At 47.4% G+C, this 18,025-nt stretch overlaps 1 protein-coding gene across 12 annotated transcripts in view; it reads left to right on the forward strand.

Annotated features, from left to right (window-relative positions):
* The window catches only part of TNRC6C (trinucleotide repeat containing adaptor 6C), a 115,243-nt gene that overhangs the window by 77,893 nt on the left and 19,325 nt on the right, over nt 1-18,025 (forward strand). For 7 of the 12 annotated variants that reach the window (XR_015147234.1, XR_015147235.1, XR_015147237.1 and 4 more), the window contains exons 6-12: nt 3,679-3,894; nt 5,972-6,138; nt 9,366-9,446; nt 10,695-10,752; nt 12,894-13,036; nt 14,453-14,626; nt 16,911-17,057. Coding sequence is in view for 8 of the 12 variants with exons in the window: in XM_086356332.1 (XP_086212458.1) it covers nt 3,679-3,894; nt 5,972-6,138; nt 9,366-9,446; nt 10,695-10,752; nt 12,894-13,036; nt 14,453-14,626; nt 16,911-17,057 (986 nt within the window). In the remaining 4 variants the exon portion in view is untranslated. The remainder of the gene's footprint in view (nt 1-3,678; nt 3,895-5,971; nt 6,139-9,365; nt 9,447-10,694; nt 10,753-12,893; nt 13,037-14,452; nt 14,627-16,910; nt 17,058-18,025) is intronic. The other 5 variants (XR_015147236.1, XM_086356335.1, XM_086356337.1 and 2 more) reach the window with 3 other exon arrangements.

Raw genomic sequence — 18,025 nt, forward strand, 5'->3', positions numbered from 1 at the left:
GTGAAATACATACCCACCCACTGCCACTTGTAACGTATGACATCCATGACACCCCACAGAGACAGGGACAACATCATGTGCCTTTGTGATTTTTTTTTTTTCCTCTTGAATATGTTACCCTCAGAATCTCCTCTTAATGGTTTTTAGTAGACAAAGAATATGAGATTCACCCAGGATAAAGGCATTCCTGTTTGGTTGGAAGAGCCAAAGTTATTTACTTGTATGTGAAAAATATTTATAGATAATATATATATATATATATATATATATATATATATATATTTTTTTTTTTTTTTAAACAAATTGCACACAGTCTCACCAAACGTAGAAGAAGGAAAACGTGCCCCATCCACCATGGTGACTGTTTCCGGGTTCTTGTTTGTTCTCCGTCCTCCGGGCCTTATGCGCACGTGTGATGTCTGTATTTGTCACGATAGTGTGGAAGCAGCTGCGGGTTTTATTCCAACCACTTTGACAGAGACTGATAAAAAGGTAGAGGAATTACTTGCACGTAGTGGCTCAGACAGTGAAGCGTCTGCCCACAACACGGGAGACCCAGGTTTGATCCCTGGGTTGGAAAGATCCCCTGGAGAAGGAAATGGCAACCCACTCCAGTACTCTTGCCTAGAAAATTCCATGGATGGAGGAGCCTGGTGGGCTGCAGTCCATGGGGTCGCAAAGAGTCAGACATGACTGAGTGACTTCACTTTCACTGAGCCCTACTGGAAAAGGAAGTGGCAACCCACTCTAGTATTCTTGCCTGGGAAATCCCATAGACAGAGGAGCCTGGTGGGCTACAGTCCACGGGTCACAAAGAGTTGGACACAACTTAGTGATCGAACAACAACAGCTGAGCCCTGTGCAGAAACTGTGCACACTTACTGTGTCACTGGGGATGATGGGGTTACTCCATAATTTTTCATTGATGACATTAGTCTCGTATTCTGCCACGACACAGTGTAGCTGCGTTGAGGCATTATCCTTGCCCCACATCACCTATGATATTCCCATCTGTCCTGAACTAAGCACTATTCTGCAGTGAGAGCAGAGTCCATCCCTCTCAGGGACCACAGGTGATCTGAGCCTGTCCCTGTCCCAGTCTGGGGGACCAGCTGTTCTTTGTGCTACAGAAGGATCAGTCACACCTCCCTCGGTTCCATTCATAACAGTGACAAGATGCTGCTTCTTTTGGGTCCTCTCCATTCACTTTCACACATACAGCCCCTGGCCCTTCCTGTCGGGGCTTGTGGTACCCGGGTCACTGGGATCAGAGATGGAAGCAGCGATGACAGCACCTGCTAGGCTGTGGCTCAGCTCACAGCTTGAACACACTTGCCTGCTTGTTGCAGATCAACTGGGATTCCCCCTCCAAACAAACTGCAAACCCGATGAATGTCTGATGAGGTTTCTGCTACAGAGCAGGTCTTTTACAGATTCTGCAGCATCACCCTTGACCTTCACTGATTTTACAGAATGTTCACTAACCTCAGAGTTTGGGTTTTAAGTTGCTTTTGAATTGCTGATCATCACCACTTAAGGATATTGATCTGTGTCTCACAAAATATGGTTTCTCAATTGCATAGGTTTTTGTGTGTGTGTGTCCGGTTTTGTAAAAGTAAATGCTACAGGACAATCATTTTGTCCCATTCTTATTATATTAATACTAGTTAGTTTTCTGATGAGCCTAAGGATACTAACTGATACTAATTTATGAAATGCAGTGTAGGATTTACACTGGAGTGTTTGGATCTAGTTCAAACCCAGTCTGGAGCTGGAACACAGTAATCTAGAGAAATGCTGTGTATCTGCCTTTTTTGTCTCTCTCCTTTTTACCCTTTTTGTTCACACTGTGGGGCATGTGGGATCTTAGTTCCTCGACCAGGGATCAAAGCAGTGCCCTGTGCATTGGCAGAATGGAGTCCTAACCATCAGACCACCAGGGAAGTCCCTGTGTGCCTGCCTTTTGATCAGGTGATTTTGTTATTTAATTGCCGAGAATAAATCACTATATCTTTGCAGCTGATTGACTGTTAGTAACACCTGAATTATTTGAGCTTCCCAAAACTTCCTTAATTTTTGTCTTCTATGTTAATTTTCCTAATTTTGTTCCTTCGATTTGTAAAACTGCTTCTCCCAACATGGATTATTGTTTTTTGTGTAGTTACGGGTAATATTATAGTTAGTTTTTGCCGACAATAGTGATTAGGGCTAACTTCCCTGATGTACCTTTAACCAGGTGGCTGAGTGGATAAAGAATCTGCCTGTAGTACGGGACACCCGGGTTCAATCCCTGGGTCGGGAAGATCCCCTGGAGAAGGGAATGGCAACCCACTCCAGTATTCTTACCTGGAGAATTTCATGGACAGAGGAGCCTGACTGGCTACAGTCCATGGGGTAGCAAAGAGTTGAACATGACTGAGTGATTAACACTTTCCTTGATATTGATAATAATTCACTTAATGTTTTGCTCATTATTCAGCTTGTAATTTTAAATGATTCATAGGTGGTAGGTAGTTTTGTCATTAATCATTACTGTTGTATTTTATTAGAGTAAAGCATCAAGGGAGCTGATTCCATGCTATTTTTAGTCAGAAAATTAATATATTTTATAACCGAGATGGTAATATCCATGTTTTAACCAAATAATTTAAATTCTGTGATTGGCTTATTTGTGGTTTCTGTTCTTCAGTTAGTGTTTAAAGCATTCACAGTTCTGCCTGTGAGAAGCTATGTCTGTATGAAAATTATAGCTGATGTGAGCTATCAGCATGACTTTTCAGTATTATCAAGTGAGCCTGTGGGCAAAGGCACAAAGATCAGAATTTGGGTTGATTTGGAAGTTTGCATATGACATGTAAAATGTTTGTCTTGCTAAAGTATAAAGAAGGTGGGGAGATCCTGAGTGTGGCCTAGTCTCTTAACCTCGCCTGTGCCTCTTAGATAGTAACGCCAGAACCTTCTGAATTCACTAGGAAACCTTCCCTAGTTTAATTGCATCCTCGTCTGTGGTACAAGGCCCGGCTCAGGATGCTAGCACAGGATGGGGTGGAGGAATGAAAGCAGAATTCTGAGATACGCTTGGAACCGCCCTTCTCCATAATTCCTCCATTTGGTTCCCATCTTTTAACACCAATATCACAACTCCTTTCCCAACTTACTGCTGGTACCTAAGAACCATCTGGGTGCTCTGTTATTACTTTATCTGTACATGTTTCTTTTTCTATCTTCTTTGTTTGCCCAGACCTGTGTTTTTGACGGTTGGTCAAAAGATAAGTGAGAAAAATGTTGCAACTCGTAAATTTTTTATAAGAGAGTAATATGAAATTTCTTTTAGGTTGTCACATATAACACCAGAAGCAAAAGAGCTACTCCTTAAACTTAAGTTCTAACCTACTTTTTAAAACTCTTATCTTGTTGCAGATGGTGTGAATTGAATAGCTTTTAATATAACGGACTTTCAGTTTTAAGGGAGTAGGTAGGGGTCAGAAGTGAGAAGACTGCAACTTAAAAAAAAAACAGACAAATCTGATTAGGTTTAATATTGTCTCCTTTTCACTTTCTCCTAAAAGCCATCCTAAAGATAATCTCAAAATGATTTTGAACTTGACATCACCGTTCTTACTTTCTCTCTCTCTCTTTCACTTTTGTTGTCCTCTGTCTCCCCGGTGCCCTCTTCAGTTTCGTCGGGCTGGGGAGAAATGCCTAACGTTCATTCGAAGGCTGAAAACTCTTGGGGGGAGTCATCATCCCCGTCCACCCTGGTTGATAATGGCACAGCAGCATGGGGCAAGCCACCCAGCAGCGGCAGCGGATGGGGGGACCAGCCCACCGAGCCGGCGCTGACATTCGGGAGGGCCAGCGCCCCCGCTGCCGCCCCAGCCCTGTGCAAACCAGGTGAGCCCAGCGTCTTGCCCGCTCTGGGTCGGCTGTTTGGAAATGGGCCCACGAACTCTATTTAGAGGCATACTTCTCATTTAATTTTAAGAATTAGTGTTTTAGGACACTTTCCTCATTTTATTTACATTTGAAGTGAAAGTTGCTCAATCGTGTCCGACTCTTTGCGACCCCATGAACTGTAGCCTGGATCCTCTGTCCCTGGGATTCTCCAAGCAAGAATACTGGAGTGGGTTGCCATTCTCTTCTCCAGGGGATCTTCCCGACCCAGGGATTGAACCCGGGTCTTTCCGCATCACTGGTGGATTCTTTACCATCTGAGCCACCACATTTTAAGACTAATGTTAAACTTAGACTGTAAAGAAATATTTGCCTTGTCTGATAAATGAAGGAAAAGGAGCTTTTGAGAGAAGTCCATGTTCTCCTTTTAAAAGAAAAAAGAAATGATGGTTAGTAGCCTCCAGGCTTCTTCAGCAGAATTCTCCTACCTGTCATTCAGACAATTTAAACCTGATCTTTCACTGAACAGGTGGATAAAGCAGGTCATTTTTCTTTTTGAGATTGGGTTTTGAAAAATATATTACTCCACAGTTTGACACTTGCCTTGCTTTTGCTGCCTAGTAAACAAAATTCAGCTTTGGATTCTCTCTTTTTTTCTTTTTTTAAAGACGAAAAAACATGCTGTGTTTTCCTCCCATTGTTGGAAAGTATAATAAGTGTACATAACGTGTGCATCCTTGCCGTTGTCCAGATCATGTTCACTAAGTGGAGTTGTGTAGCGTGTGGCTGCTTTACAGTGTGAGACTTGTGACAGTGGTATGAATGTAAGTTGACTGGTTTAAGTCCGTGTAACATCAGTTGTTCACATGGGTGCAAAAGCGCTTTTTTTTTTTTTTTTGAGATTATTAAGATCTTAAAAATGCAGCTTTATTGTTTCAGTGTTTTGTTACTTTGTCAGCACTGGACAGTGTTCTCTGTGTGCCAACCGTTTTGCCGGATTCTTTATCCCATTCATTATAAGTGGGTAAATCCCATCCCATTTATCCCATTCGTGTCACTTCTTGGAAACCTGAAGGATGGGAAGCTCCTGGGTGTGTAGATCCCGGTGTCGAGGCAACGTATTTGTTTGTATCATTTGTCCTCAGAGGCCTGATGACATGCCTGGCCACCTTGTAAGCCTCAAGGTTTCATCGTCTTATAGACTGTAGCTAACTGTAGTGTCGCCTGATCTTTGGTCTTCAGATTGCCCAGGAAGGAGAGTTTGGGGTGACTTTTACACCAAAGATTACTTTGTATTTATTTAAGAAAGGAGAAAACAATAATATCCTGAAATTGAAACTCAGTGTTCAGCTTGCCTCTGTCTGAGCCCTTGGCTGTGTCCCTCCTGTCGTTCTGGGAGCATCTCCTGGGAGCTCGTCAAGAGTGCAGGCTGCTGAGCCTGAGCACGGACTTTTCAGGATCCTCAGGCATCTCGGGTCTGGTCGCACCGGGGGAGCACTGGTGCGCGTGGCGTGCCACGTGACTCGGAGGCCTGTGATCGTTCTCAGGACTCTGCCTCTTACCAGCATCTCATGTCACTCGGCGACGGCCACCTTCGGTAACCCCCAGGATTGATCGTTAGAATGTCCATGTTTCAAAACGACCTCTAGGGACTTCCCTGGTGGTCCAGTGGCTGAGACTCCACGCTCCCAATGCAGGGGGCCCAGGTTCCATTCCTGGTCAGGGACCTAGACCCGACGCACCGCAACTAGAGACTCCACGTGTCGCCAACCTGGATGGAAGGCCCCACGTGCCACAGCTAAGACCTGGCACAGCCAAATAAATAAGTGGGTTAAGGGTGTTGGAACAGCACAGATTACAGACAGCTGGAGTTTGAAGACAAAAACAGACGTACGTATACACGTACATTACATATCCAGCAGGAAAAATTAAGTTCTTAGGTGTAAGAAAGGACAGAGGAGTAAGAGGTAGGCGCTGTACAGCCCTCTGTCCTGCCTCCCCTCAGCGGTGTCACAGGGCGCCCCTGTCTGCTTTGGGAATGGTGACTGATACACGCTCCTGCTCCCTCTTTTTCTAGCTTCAAAATCTATGCAAGAAGGCTGGGGCAGCGGCGGGGACGACGCGAACCTCGGCGCCAGTCAGTGGGAGGACGAGGACGGGGGCATGTGGAACAACGCGGCTTCGCAGGAGAGCCCCTCTTCCTGCAGCTCTTGGGGGAACGCTCCCAAGAAAGGGCTCCAGAAGGTGCGTGTGGCCCCGGGGTGGGAGGGTGAATGCTGAGCCCTGCTCGGTGTCAAGGTGGTCTCTCCAGTTAGTGACAGAGAGAGCCGAGGCTCTCAGAGTGCCCTGAGGACCCTGGGGGTCCTGAGGCCCTCTTAGGGGGTCTCTGCCGAGCGCAGAGCGTGACACGGCATTGCTGTCACAGCAGCGTGAAAGCAGGGACTGATGGGTGAATCCAGATGCTTCCGTGAAGCCGCACAGTGGAGAGGGGTCCAGCCAGGTGTGACAGTGCCACTTGTCTCACCAAAAATTTTTGTCCTAGAAAATATAATTGTTTTCCATTAAAAAAATATTGTTATGTTAACATATAATGGGGCACGTTGTGCATGTATGTGCGTGCGTGCTCAGTCCTCTTGGACTCCTTTTGACCCCTTGGGCTGTAGCCCACCAGGCTCCTCTGTCCATGGGATTTCCCAGGCAGGAATACTGGAGCGGGTTGCCATTCTCTTCTCCAGGGGATCTTCCCAACCCAGGGATCAAACCCACATCCCTTGTGTCTCCTACTTGTCATAGGACATCAAAAAAAAAAAAATTATAATAACCTGAATGTACATTGATGGCATAAGTAGTTAAATTATGCTACCTCCATATTATGAAAAACTAAAAAAAATTTTTTAAAGAAACTTTAAACATACTCATATGAAAAGATCACCAAAATATATCGCTAAGTAAAAGACAAGGCACAGAATCTTTGTCTAGCACATCCCCGATTTTAGGGAGCAGAGGAAGAGGAGAGAGAAGTGGATGTGTGAGTCACACGCACACTCCTAACAGCCTCTGTAGAATTCAGAACTGTCTGGAAGGATGAGAAAGCAAAGGAGAACTCAGCGGACTGGGCGTGGAGTAGGAGGAAGATGCTTCCCTGTGCCCCTCGTTTCTGCTCTCGAATCGTGTGAATGTATTATCCGTTTAAAACAATTCCAGTTTGAAAGCCACTCAATTGGCAGTTAGCAGAGCCCAGAAACTAAAACCTGGGCTTCAAATTAGGTCTTTTCACAGGCTGGCTGGCAAAGCATCCAGTTAATGACAGGACCAGAAACACCGAACTGGGGAATTAAAATATTGCGTATTCTTGGCAAACCTGGCTGTGGCTGCACAGGAAGGATTGTAATCACCTCCAGAGAGGCTGCTTCCTTGAGAAAAGCCAGCATGTTCGTTTAGAGTCACCTACAAACTGCGCCCTGTGACTGGCACTAGTGGCAAAGGACCCACCTGCCAGCGCAGGAGACGTAAGAGACACAGGTTCAAACCCTGGGTCCGAAAGAGCCCCTGGAGGAAGGCATGGCAGCCCACTCCAGTATTCTTGCCTGAAGAATCCCGTAGACCGAGGAGCCTGGCAGGCTATAGTCCATGGGGTCGCAAAGAGTCGGACACGACTGAAGTTATTTACCAGGTTCCCCCCCTTTATTTATTTATTTTGAGGCTAATTACTTTACAGTATTGTATTGGTTTTGCCATACACTGACATGAATCTGCCACGTGTGTACATGTGTTCCCCATCCTGAACCCCCCTTCCACCTCCCTCCCCATCCCATCCCTCTGGGTCATCCCAGTGCACCAGCCCCGAGCACCCTAAATCATGCATCGAACCTGGACTGGCGATCCGTTTCACATATGATAATATATATGTTTCAATGCCATTCTCCCAGGTTGTTTTTTTTTTTTTAATAAGCTTTTTAAACTTTATTTCTTTATTTTTGACTGCCCTGGGTCTTCATTGCTGTGCCCTGGCTTTTCTCTAGTTGTGGCGAGCCGGGGCCACTCTCCGGTTGCAGTGAGCGGGCTTCTCATGGCAGTGGCTTCCGTTGTAGGGAAGCACTCTAGGCGCTCAGGCCTGTATGGTTGTGGCACCTGGGCTTCGTTACTCCTTGGCATGTGGGATCCTCCTCAAGTAAAGTAAAATTTAAAAACTCGACGCACATGCCCATGGAGGGTACTGGCGGGCCAAGAGGCATCACCTCCGAGTTGAAACCATCTCTGGCAGTTGCAGTCAGGAGCCTGGCATGGCCCCTGGGGTCGAACCCGAGTCCCCTTAGTTGGGAGGCGGCCTCTTCCCTGCGGTACCTGCAGGGAGTCCCAGGCCCGGATGTGAAAGCACTGTGAAGGATAGTTTGTATGAGGTGTGGATGCGTCGTTGGACCCCCCTCCTTGCAGGAGGCCCCGCAAAGGCCCCGCGGCCCCCTCTCTACCCCGCCCCCCTTTCCTCTTCGGTCAACTCCCTCCTCCTGTCTTCACCCTCCCCTCACCACTGTCTCCTCACTGTCTTCTCCGTCCCGAAGGCCATGAGTTAACAGAATTAACAGGTTTTTTCGTTCCTTTCATCTTGTTGTCTTTTCATCCTGTTGGAACGAACACCCTGTATTTTGTCATCTTTTAGAAGAAAGCTTATAAAAGGGCACAAGCCATGTAATTTTTAGTAGATTTTATATGGTTATTACAGGGTTGTGTTCAAGGGAGCACCTAGCATGCTTATCTGATCATGGATGCAGTTCCTATTTGTGATGAACGAAATGCATCCTCTGAGGGGAAAGAATCATTATCTTGCCTTTTTTAAGTCCATACATCACACACACATGCCAACTGCGAAAGCACCCTGAAGCATTCCGTAGCAGAAGCCACCAGACACTGTCAGGTGGCGGGGAGCTCAGCGTTGCTCAGGCTAACATGGGGTGCTGTGACTTTAAATCAACATGAGCTTTGGGCGTCCCCCATTTCTGGAAGAAATGCATTATTAAAATGTGGCTCATGTGGACCTAGAGAATATCATACAGAGTGAAGTAGGCCAGAAGGAAAAAAGCAAATATATATTAAGGCATCTAAGTGGAATCTAGAAAAATGTTACAGAAGCTCTTGTTTGCAGAGCAGAAATAGAGACACAGAGAGGACAAATGTATGGATACCAAGGGGGAAGGGAAGGGTGGGAGGAGCTGGAAGATTGGGAGTGACACATGTACCTATTGATTCTATGTATAAAATAAATAACTAACGAGAACCTACTGTACTGCCCTGTGGTGACCTGAATGGGAAGGAAACCCAAAAAAGAGGGGACAGGAATACATAGAGCTGCTGCACTTTGCTGTACAGTAGAGACTTAACAGTATTGTCGAGTAACTCTACTCCAATAAACAGTAATTCAAAACAATACCACAGAACCCGCCTCATGGACTTTCTCCTCCCACCCTTGGTTCTAGGGCATGAAAACATCTGGCAAGCAGGACGAGGCCTGGATCATGACCCGGCTGATCAAACAACTCACAGACATGGGCTTCCCGGTGACTGGCCCCCGTGCGCTGCCGCGTGTGTCCTGCCTGCGCCGCCCTGTTGCGTCCGGTGTCTACCTTTGTCACGTGCAGCGCAGGAGGGAGACTCAGGGGATGAGCTTGTTGGCAAAACCTAACTCGTGCATTCCCTTTTCACCTGGGCACTCCTGCTTAGGGGTTAGGATTTGCTTTGAACGACAGCAAAGATCCACATCCTTTCTGTCTGGAAAGGTGTGAGACCCTTTTACTAGAATGAAAAACGATGGGTGACTTTTAATCTTCATTGGCTTATACAATTTTCTATTTTCTTTTCATCTAAAAGTGAGTTTTCATTCATTTCTGCAAGGTTGACCAAGATCTCAAGGGAGACCTCGGTATAAAGCACTAAAACCTTGCGTGCAGATAAAGAAACCCAAGCAGACCTGTTTGGTGCCCGAGTTTTAGATCGTGTGTAGCGAGAGCTGGAGATCTTAGGGTGTGCCTCTGAAAATGGCTCCCCATCTCTTCAGTTCCCAAGAGCCAGTGGAAGCATTCAGATCATGAACCATACCTCTTGCATCTGCCGAGTAGTCCCTTCAGATGTCTTCTCTCCAAATCTTTACTCAAATGAGCGTTTACCTTTTGGTTGCCATGGGTGCCCCTTCGGGATGGGTCTGAAGCGGCCCCAGACTGGAAGAGGGGACCACATACTTCTCACGGGGTGCAGGCCCCTGACCCCACACGCGCTCAGCCCGGGGCCCAGCCTCCCCACCCACTGCGAGGTGATGGGCCCAGAGTGGCCCCGCGGTACTTCAGCATCGAGCCTGCTTGGTCTCCACCAAGACTAGTCTGTTTCAATCCGAGAGATGATTATCAAAATGCATCCATTAGTACTTGTTTTGTGTTATGTTGTTTTTACATTTTTTGGCGAAAAGCAGTCAACAACAGACAATCCTGCAATCTGACTCTCCCCATGAGTCCCTGCGGCTGCCCTGGGAGAGGTCACCCTACTGACCACAGGGTCAGTGACAGGACTCCCCTGGCCATTTGGGGTTTAAAGTCGTCTTCCCTCTGAAAATCAATTCAACACGTTTTCTTCTGATAAGGATTTTTATTTAGAAGACATTTGTCTCTAACCGCAGAAGAAAAGTATTTCCGGTTCCTAAACGGAGCAGTGTCAGCTCACTACTGATTGCGTCCCTGCGTAACGGTGCCCGAGCTCTTCACAAGCTTTCATTCTGTTACCACACCTCCTAATGAGAACTCCGCTTCCCTCCGCAGAGAGAGCCGGCTGAAGAGGCCTTGAAGAGCAACAACATGAATCTCGATCAGGCCATGAGTAAGTGCAAGGACGCACCTCAAGCACACTTTGTTTTAAAGATACGGGTTTGTGAGTCTCAGTGTTCTGAGTCATGGGTCAATGGTTGAACACGTGCTCAAGAGACAGGCCACCCGTAGGGTGTACACCTGCCGCAGGGCCAGTCCTTCAGGACGGGTGGTCTCCGGGGACAAATGGCCAAGCGCCACATGGAACCGTGTCTGCTTTTCCTGTTTCTTTTTCTTTTCTTTTCTTTCATTTCTGCAACAAATAGGTGAATTGATACTGTCCTCATCTGTTTTGAGGAGGAGATAGTGACCCTCTTAGAGAAAGGTGCTGGGGCCCCGTGCCCAGCTTGTTGCCTGCTGAGGGAGCCGAAGTACTGAATGAGGAAATACTGAACCCTTGCTCCTTGGGGACACACAGGGATGAGGTTGTGCAAGCCTCTGGCCACAGCACTTCTGTCAGCCAGTCGATACGTTAACCCTGGGTGTGGGGGGCTGTGAGGAGAGTTGAGCTTTTTTTTTCCTTTCCTTTCCTCTGGCCACAACCTGCAGCATGTGGGGTCTCAGTTCCCCAACCAGGAATCGAACCCACACCCCCTGACAATGGAAGGCAGAGTCTTAACCACTGGACTTCCTGGGAAGTCCTCTGTGTTTGTGTATAATACATATGTCTCATGAATAATCATATGCCAGCCATGTTTCTTTATAATAAAACCTTAGCTAAGAAGGGTGACGTGACCCTGGGTAGTTAATAATGATCATAGATTTTGTTCAATTTTCTACTCACACCAATGCCATCAGCTTTAAAAAAAAAAAAATTCTTGTTTAAAAAAAGAAAAATAAGTCATCATCTTGTGAGTCCACAAACGTATCTGCTTTCCGTCTTTTCTGAAGCTTCATCTCGCACTGTAGATGTTACTGTAGCTCCCTCCCCACAGCCTTACACACAGCTGGTGACTCTTCCTGTTCCAGCTGCACCCCCTTGTTGCTCATCAGCAGCTGCTGAACAAGGCAGGCACCATGCAGCCTTCTAATGCTCAGGACGTTGGCTTGGGGACCATGGGGACCATTGAAATGACCAACAGAGGGCACAGAGATGTCAAACCTGACCCCACATAGACCACGAGAAAGACACTTGTCACTTTGTGAGAGCCTGAGCCAGGAGGGCGGAGAAGGCAATGGCACCCCACTCCAGTCCTTTTGCCTAGAAAATCCCATGGACGGAGGAGCCTGGTAGGCTGCAGTTCATGGGGTCGCTAGAGTCGGACACGACTAAGTGACTTCACTTTCACTTTTCACTTTCATGCATTGGAGAAGGAAATGGCAACCCACTCCAGTGTTCTTGCCTGGAGAATCCCAGGGACGGGAAGCCTGGTTGGCTGCCGTCTATGGGGTCGCACAGAGTCAGACACAACTGAAGTGACGCAACAGCAGCAGCAGCAGAGCCGGGAGGGAGGGAGGGAGGGAGGGGGAGAGAGAGAGAGAGTGTGTGTGTGTGTGTGTGTGTGTGTGTGTGTGTGATCTGGGGTTCAGACTCTTCCCCGCCCTGTATGTGTCCACAGATGACCCAAAAGCACTGCGAGTTTTGATGTGGGGGCTACAAGTGTATTCTAGCAAGTAGGTGAATTCAGCAGCTCAGAATTCACAAATAATGAGGGTCAGACTTTATAATCGCATGCAAATGCCAGATGTGTGGTGTCAGCTGCCAGGACAGAGGGCCCGGGCATGATCTGTAGGGAGTTAGTCCTGCCTCCCCAGAGCTTCAAGGCAGCTGAACAGACACCAGTCCCTGAATCGAAGGAGCACAGGACAGACCTGTCTGGTTTGTGTTGTCGTGTCCCCAACGTCTGGACAGGTCCTTGCAGCGGAAGGGACTCAGCAGGTGGAAGTTGATGGGTATGAGGCGGGACAGCTGGGAAAAGGCCCTCTTTGGGAAGGAAGGGCCTAGCCCCCTTGGGGCAGGTGTGGCTGATAGGGAGCAGGGCTGATAGGGAGCAGGGGCCAGACCACAGCCTTCCGCGCTTGGCCCTGTCCTCTGGGGGTGAAGGTCTTGACTCCTTCCCTGAGATGTCGGCTGGCACCTGTCTGTGCTCAGCACTCACAGCCAACCCCCTGGGCATCTCGTTCCAAACGCTGCCTCTATCTGCTATGCCCCAGGCGCTCTGCTGGAAAAGAAGGTGGACGTGGACAAGCGTGGACTGGGAGTGACCGACTACAACGGGATGGTCACCAAGCCCCTTGGCTGCCGCCCACCGATCTCCAAAGAGTCTTCCGTGGACCGCCCCACCTTCCTTGACAAGGTATGCGTTTAGGTGGCTTTTTGTTTGTTTTTAACAAGACATGTTTTTCATTTTTACTGTGTTGGATTAGAAAGTTACTGGACTGTAATATTTAAGTGACTTTTACCCATTTTTCTAGTATATGTGAATGTTTGACTCAAAAGAGGTAGTGTTATAAGTATTTCATATGATGTGATGAATAAAAATACTGAAATTGAAAACTGATTTTCATGCCAGTGGGTAAACTTGGCCGCTTCAATTTGTCCTGTAGACGAGAGTCATCAGATTTCTATTTTATGGTCTTACGTGCACAGTTCTTCCCATTGGAAATGAAGTGTTACATGTTTAATCTCAGAAGAAGGGTCTAGAAGTGGTTGGGCGTGGGCCTTGCTCGGATGAGCCACTTCAGAAAACCCACAGGTGTGGGAAAGTCACCTTAGGTGTTTCAGCAGCTGGAGTCGCCATTTCACTCCCCTCAATACTGGCCTGCTTGCTGCAGCTTCTCCAGACTGGTGTGACCTCAGAGGGGGTCACACCAGTGACAGCGTCACAGTTTCCCGTTCAGCTCGATCAAAATGTCTGGCCTTGAGAAAAATAACAGAAGCAAGGAAAGACAGCTCTAAAGCAGACAGACACAAAAAGCAGGCTCGCGGGAGAAGAGGCGAGAGCTGGTCTTTGTTCTCAGATGCACAGTGTCTTCAACCAGAGCTCTACGCAATGGAGTCCTCACTGTGCCCGGCACCACTGTGTCCGAGGACATCGGAATTTCAGACAACAATGAATCATTTGTGACCACACTTAGTCTGCAATATTATCAGGCGTTTATCTGAAATTCCAGTTTAACTCAGCATCCTGAATTTTTATTTGCCAAGTGTGGGACCCTGTCTTATTTCTGTATCTTTAAAATCTGAAATAATACTCTAGGCTTGTTGTAAAGTTAGATGAGGTAAATTTACAAAGGACCTGATGCCTCAGTAAATGTAAAAAAAATAATAATAAGGTTTTTGTCTGCTTTATAATTTACCTTATTATTAGGTTAAGTCATATGAAATCAAAAACAGATGAATATCAGCAGATCTCAACCTAGTGTATACCTAGAGCCTTGTTAGTAAGTTCTCAGAGGAGCCTGTTTGTTTGAAAACGGTGGTTAAAGTGTTTTCCAACTAAGACTTACGCTGTCTCTCTCCTGACTCGTCCCCATAGGCAGGGCTGGTAGTGAAGAGACTATGTAAGCTGACATGTGTGTTTGTAAAATAATTGTTAAAATGAAAACAGCGTCTTAATCCTGTTTCTCTTTTTTCTTTTCCCCTCTTCCTTTTGCCCATTTCTCCACCTCTTGTCTACACGTTTTTGATCTTTTACTCCTTTATGTTCATCCACACTCCTGTCTGCGTCCTGGGAACTTGTGCTTTGTGTGTGGACGGGCCCTGCCCACAGCTCACGCTTTCTTTCCCCAATCAGGATGGCGGCCTCGTGGAAGAGCCCACGACTTCACCATTTTTGCCTTCACCAAGCCTGAAGCCCCCCCTTTCCAACAGTGCACTCCCCAGCCAGGCCCTGGGCGGGATTGCCTCAGGGCTGGGCATGCAAAACTTGAATTCTGCTAGACAGGTAAGGCTGCTGGCAGAGGCTCACCGGGGTCTCCTTTATGTGCCTTTAAATCAGTGTGTTTGAGACATGAACTTTATTTTTAATTAATACCTGATGTGAAAATACCACTGAACCTGTAAAGGGAACTGAACTATGACAAGGATTTCCTTTCAAGTGAAGTACTGCTGTCAAGAAATGAATCCAATTCTAGAAATTTAACCATGTTACCGGAAATGCTTCAAAATTATTTCTACATGTAACTGAAATGTGATTGCATTCAACACCCTTGGTGCTAATGTACTGCTCATGAAGTGACGCGGGCTACAGGCAGTCTTTAGCTGCTGGATCTATTCACAGGTCGAGGCGGTGCTGTTCTGTCTCTCCTGACCATGGACACCTTAAATGCATTATTAATCTGCAGGAAAACACCATACTCTCCCTTCTTCCCCAGAAATAGAGATGACAGCTCCTGCAGGTTCTCAGTGGTTTTCAGAGTGATTTTGGCCTCGTTCCCTGCCTTTGACAGTCGTGGAGAAGGTGCAAGTCACTATCAGACGTCCGTGAGGCAGGACCTGGGGTTTTGAACGATGGCCGCCTCGTGTTACTTCTCTCCCCTGGGATGAAATGACATGAAAGCAAGCACATGTCCTTCCCGTCCCTGGAACTGTCCTTGGTTTCCTCCTGGCTGAGGCTCACACGCACACAGCTCTGAGCCTTCTCTTCCAGCGATGCTGTGAGGTTGGGGGTGGCCAAGGCCAGTTTTCAGCAGCACCCCAGTCCACGGAGTCCCCACCGCTGTCTCATGTTGTCCATGGGGCTCATCAGGCGGCAGTGGAGGTTTCAGCTGCCGTCGGGGACTCAGAGGCCAGGCCAACGGCCCCGAGGGTCAGATAACTCAACCAGGAGACAGAAAGAAACACTCAATATAGTTCCTGTATTTAACACAAACTTACCAGCCTGAATTTGTCCATATATTCAGGTTCAGGTCTTGTTGAGCTCAGTTATATTTCCTTTTAGAAAACGTTTTCTCTCTGGTTAGTGATCCCTGCCCGTTACCCCAGCACAGATGGTGCCCACACCCGCATGTGTGCCGGTCCCCTGCGGAGCTCAGTGTTACTTTAGTGCCCTTGAACATGATGGGCTTGTCGTGGGCTACCTAAAACCAGCTCTGTGTGGCTTCTGTGATCTACAGATGTGGGTAAGCTTTGCAGGCGGATTTTCTGTCATCTGTACCCAATTTGAACAGCATTTCTTTTTTTTCCAACTTTTTATCTTATGTTGGAGTATAGCTGATTAACAGTGTTGTGGTAGTTTCGGGTGGACAACAAAGGGACTCGGCCATGCGTATATGTGTGTCCGTCTCCTCCCAGCTCCCCTCCCGTCCAGGCTGCCACGTAAGGTTGCGCAGAATCCCCATGCTGCACAGTTGGTCCTTGCTGGTTCCCCACTTTACTTACGGCAGTGTGTACACACCCGCCCCAGACTCCCTAAACATGCTTCCCCCAGTCCTCCTTCTCGGCAACCATAAGTGAACAGTACTTTTTTATTCTTTGGATCATGGGGCTTTTGGTGGAAAAGAAACCTCACTTATATTGAAAATCATTATCTTAATCTGTATTTTCTCTCTCTCTTTTTTTCTTTTAGAGTGTATGTCTTGTGTTGTTATTTTTTAATTTATTTTTTAATTGGAAGATAATTGCTTTATAATGTTGTATTGCTTTCTGCCATATGTCAGCATGAATCAGCCCCCTTGAGCTATATGTATGCTCCCTCCCCCTTGAGCCACCCACCCCATCTCACCCTGGGGTTGTCACAGAGCACCAGGCTGAGCTCCCTGTGTCGTATAGCAACTTCTCACTAGCCATCTGTTTTACACATGGTAATGTATATATTTCTGTGCTACTCTCTCAATTCATCCAGCTTTTCCTGCTCCCACTGTGTCCATAAGTCTGAACAGCACTTTTTTTTTTAAGTCCCATCAGTTTAATAATAATAATAACAAAAAGTGGAAGATGGAGGGGCAGGAAAGAGGCCTCTGGGACAGGGGCGCAGGGAGCCCTGCTCATGGCGCCAGGCCTGGCCACTGGGCCCTTGGTATTGCTGTTGCTATGAGCTCAGGGGGCAGCAGTTGTTCTGTGGGGGCCGCCCTTCACCTGGGTCGGAGGACCCTTCTGGGACATGCTGTGGACAGCCCTCGTTAAGCCTTCCCTCTGGTGCGAGTTGTGCGTGGCAGGAATCCGGTGCAGTTTTGCCCCCGCCTGCTCCTGCAGTGACGATGTAACCACCCCTCCCTCCCCATCCGCAGACACCGAGTGGCAATCTGGGCATGTTTGGCAGCAGCGGAGCAGCGCCCGCCAGGACCATGCAGCAGCCGCCGCAGCCGCCCGTGCCGCCCCTGAGCTCCTCCCAGCCCAGTCTCCGTGCTCAAGTGCCTCAGTTTCTATCCCCTCAGGTCAGACTGGCGCCCGCGTCGCAGGGAGAGTGGGCCAGCCCTCGCGCGTGAACCCGTCCACCCGACCCTCCTGTCCTGGGAGGCATGCCCAGACCCCTCCCCGAGGACCGGGCCCCCTCCTGTCAGAGCGCTTGGGCCAGTGGCACACACTAGTGACGGGACGTCTGTCCTGGTCGCAAGAAGATTATTCAGATGAACCCGCTGAATTGCCCTAGACTGGTGGGGGAGCAAAGAGGCTCATGAAATTGCTTAGGATGTAAAAGAAACTTCTTAGAATCAGTGAAGGGCTGAATAACGCTTCGGTGACAAACTAAATGGGACAACATATAACAGTGCCTACGTTACAGACTGTCAGTTACGTTTATTTAAAAAAAGAAAGCAAACAGAATTCAGAAAAAGGATGTTGTTTTGTGTAACTATAAAGCATTGTGTCAACTTTTTTCATGATAATATCGTTTACTTTTAGAACATTCCATTATTTTAGACTTTGGGCTGAGGTTTTCATTATAATGTTACAGTCCTCATTACCCCTTGTAAGAATGCTCAATAATAAACTAAAATGGTAAATCATAGAATTTTATCCTTGGGTTGGGAAGATTCCCTGGAAAAGAGAGTGGCAGCCCACTCCAGTATTAGAGTCTGGGAAATCCCACGGACAGAGGGAGCTTGGCAGGCTACAGTCCATGAGGTCGCAGAGTCGGACACGACTGAGCAAATAAACCACCACCACACTTATTACTCTGTAATTGTTTAACCTGAAATGTATGCACGGAGTTGAGATGGCTGAAGTCTGGGTAAAAGAATAGTTAAATTTTGTAAACAGAATACACTCTTAAGATACAGTCTTTAGCCGCTACAACAAAGAGGCCCTGAAATACAGACCCTCAGACAAGACAGACAGGTACTTCTTGCCCAGGCAGCAGTGCAGAAAGCAGCAGCTCTGCCTGAGCCACATCCCAGGAGGAAGA

Source organism: Bos grunniens, chromosome 19, assembly GCF_055505025.1.
Source record: "Bos grunniens cultivar Pamir isolate PY7600 chromosome 19, Bosgru_T2T1.0, whole genome shotgun sequence".
Lineage (NCBI taxonomy): Eukaryota > Metazoa > Chordata > Mammalia > Artiodactyla > Bovidae > Bos > Bos grunniens.